This window comes from Corvus brachyrhynchos, unplaced genomic scaffold, assembly GCF_000691975.1.
Source record: "Corvus brachyrhynchos isolate BGI_N302 unplaced genomic scaffold, ASM69197v1 scaffold21, whole genome shotgun sequence".
Classification (NCBI taxonomy): Eukaryota; Metazoa; Chordata; class Aves; order Passeriformes; family Corvidae; genus Corvus; species Corvus brachyrhynchos.
The window spans coordinates 5,293,582-5,295,444 of NW_008236924.1; the positions used below are offsets into that span (position 1 = coordinate 5,293,582).

General features: G+C 48.0%; 1 protein-coding gene across 1 annotated transcript in view; it reads left to right on the forward strand.

Moving 5' to 3' along the window:
* Window positions 1–1,863, forward strand: part of STC2 (stanniocalcin 2) — a 9,935-nt gene that overhangs the window by 2,317 nt on the left and 5,755 nt on the right. Inside the window, exon 2 of the mRNA XM_008628996.2 lies at window positions 281–492. Within this exon, the coding sequence (XP_008627218.1) occupies window positions 281–492 (212 nt within the window). The remainder of the gene's footprint in view (window positions 1–280; window positions 493–1,863) is intronic.

The following is a 1,863-nucleotide window of genomic DNA, read 5'->3' on the forward strand; positions in this document are numbered from 1 at the left end:
TTCCCTCGTTGGGCGTTCAGCTGTTGGGGCAGAGGAAACCTCAAAGTACCAGTGAGGAAGCTCTGGGTGTTTCAGGTCTACTGGGATAGCAAAGCTGGGTAACTTGGCATGGTCTTTAAGGGCAGAGAAACAGAGAAGAAGGGGAAATCCATTAAGTGATACCCTTAGCACTGTAATAACCCTTGACATTGTCCTGCAGAGAAGCAGCTGGCTGGGCATAAATCAGCTGCTGTGCTTAATGGACAAAAATACAGACCTACTCCATTTCTTTCCTTCTCAGGGAAAATCCTTCATTAAAGACGCTCTGAAGTGTAAGGCTCATGCCTTGAGGCATAAATTCAGCTGCATCAGCCGTAAGTGCCCTGCCATTAAAGAGATGGTGTTCCAGTTACAGCGGGAGTGCTACCTGAAGCATGACCTCTGCTCTGCTGCCAAGGAGAACGTCCAGGTCATTGTGGAGATGATTCACTTCAAAGACCTGCTGCAGCATGAGTAAGTGCCTCCGTGCTGGTGCAGTCAGAGCGTGGGAGCTCCTTCCAGGAGTGCCAGTGGGCTGTGCATCTGCCCAAGAGCTGTTTCACCTCCTTCTGGCTTTAAGCACCTCTTGTTTTCTCATGTACAACACCAAGGTAAAGCTTTCTTTGCAGGGCCCCTTGAAGTTTGTGTACAAAGGGTGAGATGTACAAAGGGTGAGATGTGTGGAAGGAGGTGAAATGGGTTGAAGTTGGATCTGCCAGTCCCCTTGGTGCTCTGGCAAATACTCCCTCAGTGTCTGCCACTTCACAGGCGTCTCTCAATGGTTTTTTTGCTTTCTGAGCTCAAAGGCATCATTTTGGCCCCAGTATCCTGTTAGAGGTGACAGCTAAAGAAGGGGAAAGAAGGTTTATGCAAAGTTGTCAGCAAGATGATAATTTCTTCTTTAAATACATACTTTGAAATGTCTTGTAGTTAATTGTCCCTGAAAGAGCTGCAGTCCCCCAGGTAATCTCCCATTCATCTTACTCTTTATTAATCTCAGATGCTTTTTAATAAAACATGGGGTTGTACAAAATGAAGGCACAAGTCAGATTTTTGAGGACTTCATTCCCCTGACTGGGAGCACAGCTGTCCTCCAAGGAATGGCAGGCACAAATCCTACTTGGAATTGATCAAAGCTGCTACATGACAGCAACAAACCAAGCACAAGCTGTTTGTACTGACTCTTTGTGCACAGATGCAAAAATCAGAGCCTGTTTTTCTTGCAGGTGAACGTCTCACTCCTGAAACAAGAAGGCTGAGCCAAAGCCTGGCATCAGGCTTAACCTTAGAGCATCTTCCTACCACACCTCTGTGCCTTGATATTAGCACAGAAACTCCAAATCCCAGCAGTCATGACAGACAAATTTTTTTACAGAATCACTTCTTTGGGAATTTTAGCCTTGCATTTATTTTCCTCACTATCCAAAGGAGCTGTGCTCTGATTCCCTTAGTGCTGAAAACCAACCCCCCCCCCCCAATACTTCAGCTGCAGTCACAGAGAGATGCTTCAGTGCCAGTTTAGTCACATAAATCCTATGCTGTGGTTTGTTCAAGCTGGACATGGTGGCCTGAAAGCAAGGCCCTTTCCCTGGACATTCCTGAGGCTGGGATCAAAGGCATGGCTGGGGGCAGAGCTGCTGTGCCCAGGGCCATGGGCAGCATCCTGCTGGCTGGGGGAGAAGGGCAGCAAGGCTCCATCCTGCCCAGCAGCACCTCTCTGGGCACTGCCTGGGCTGTGTCAGCAGCTATAAATTGGGTACTTGGCACCAATTAACCCCCCCCCATCATTGGGGATGAAAAGAACTGTGTGAGCCAAAAACCTGTCCAAAGAGGAATGAGTTATCC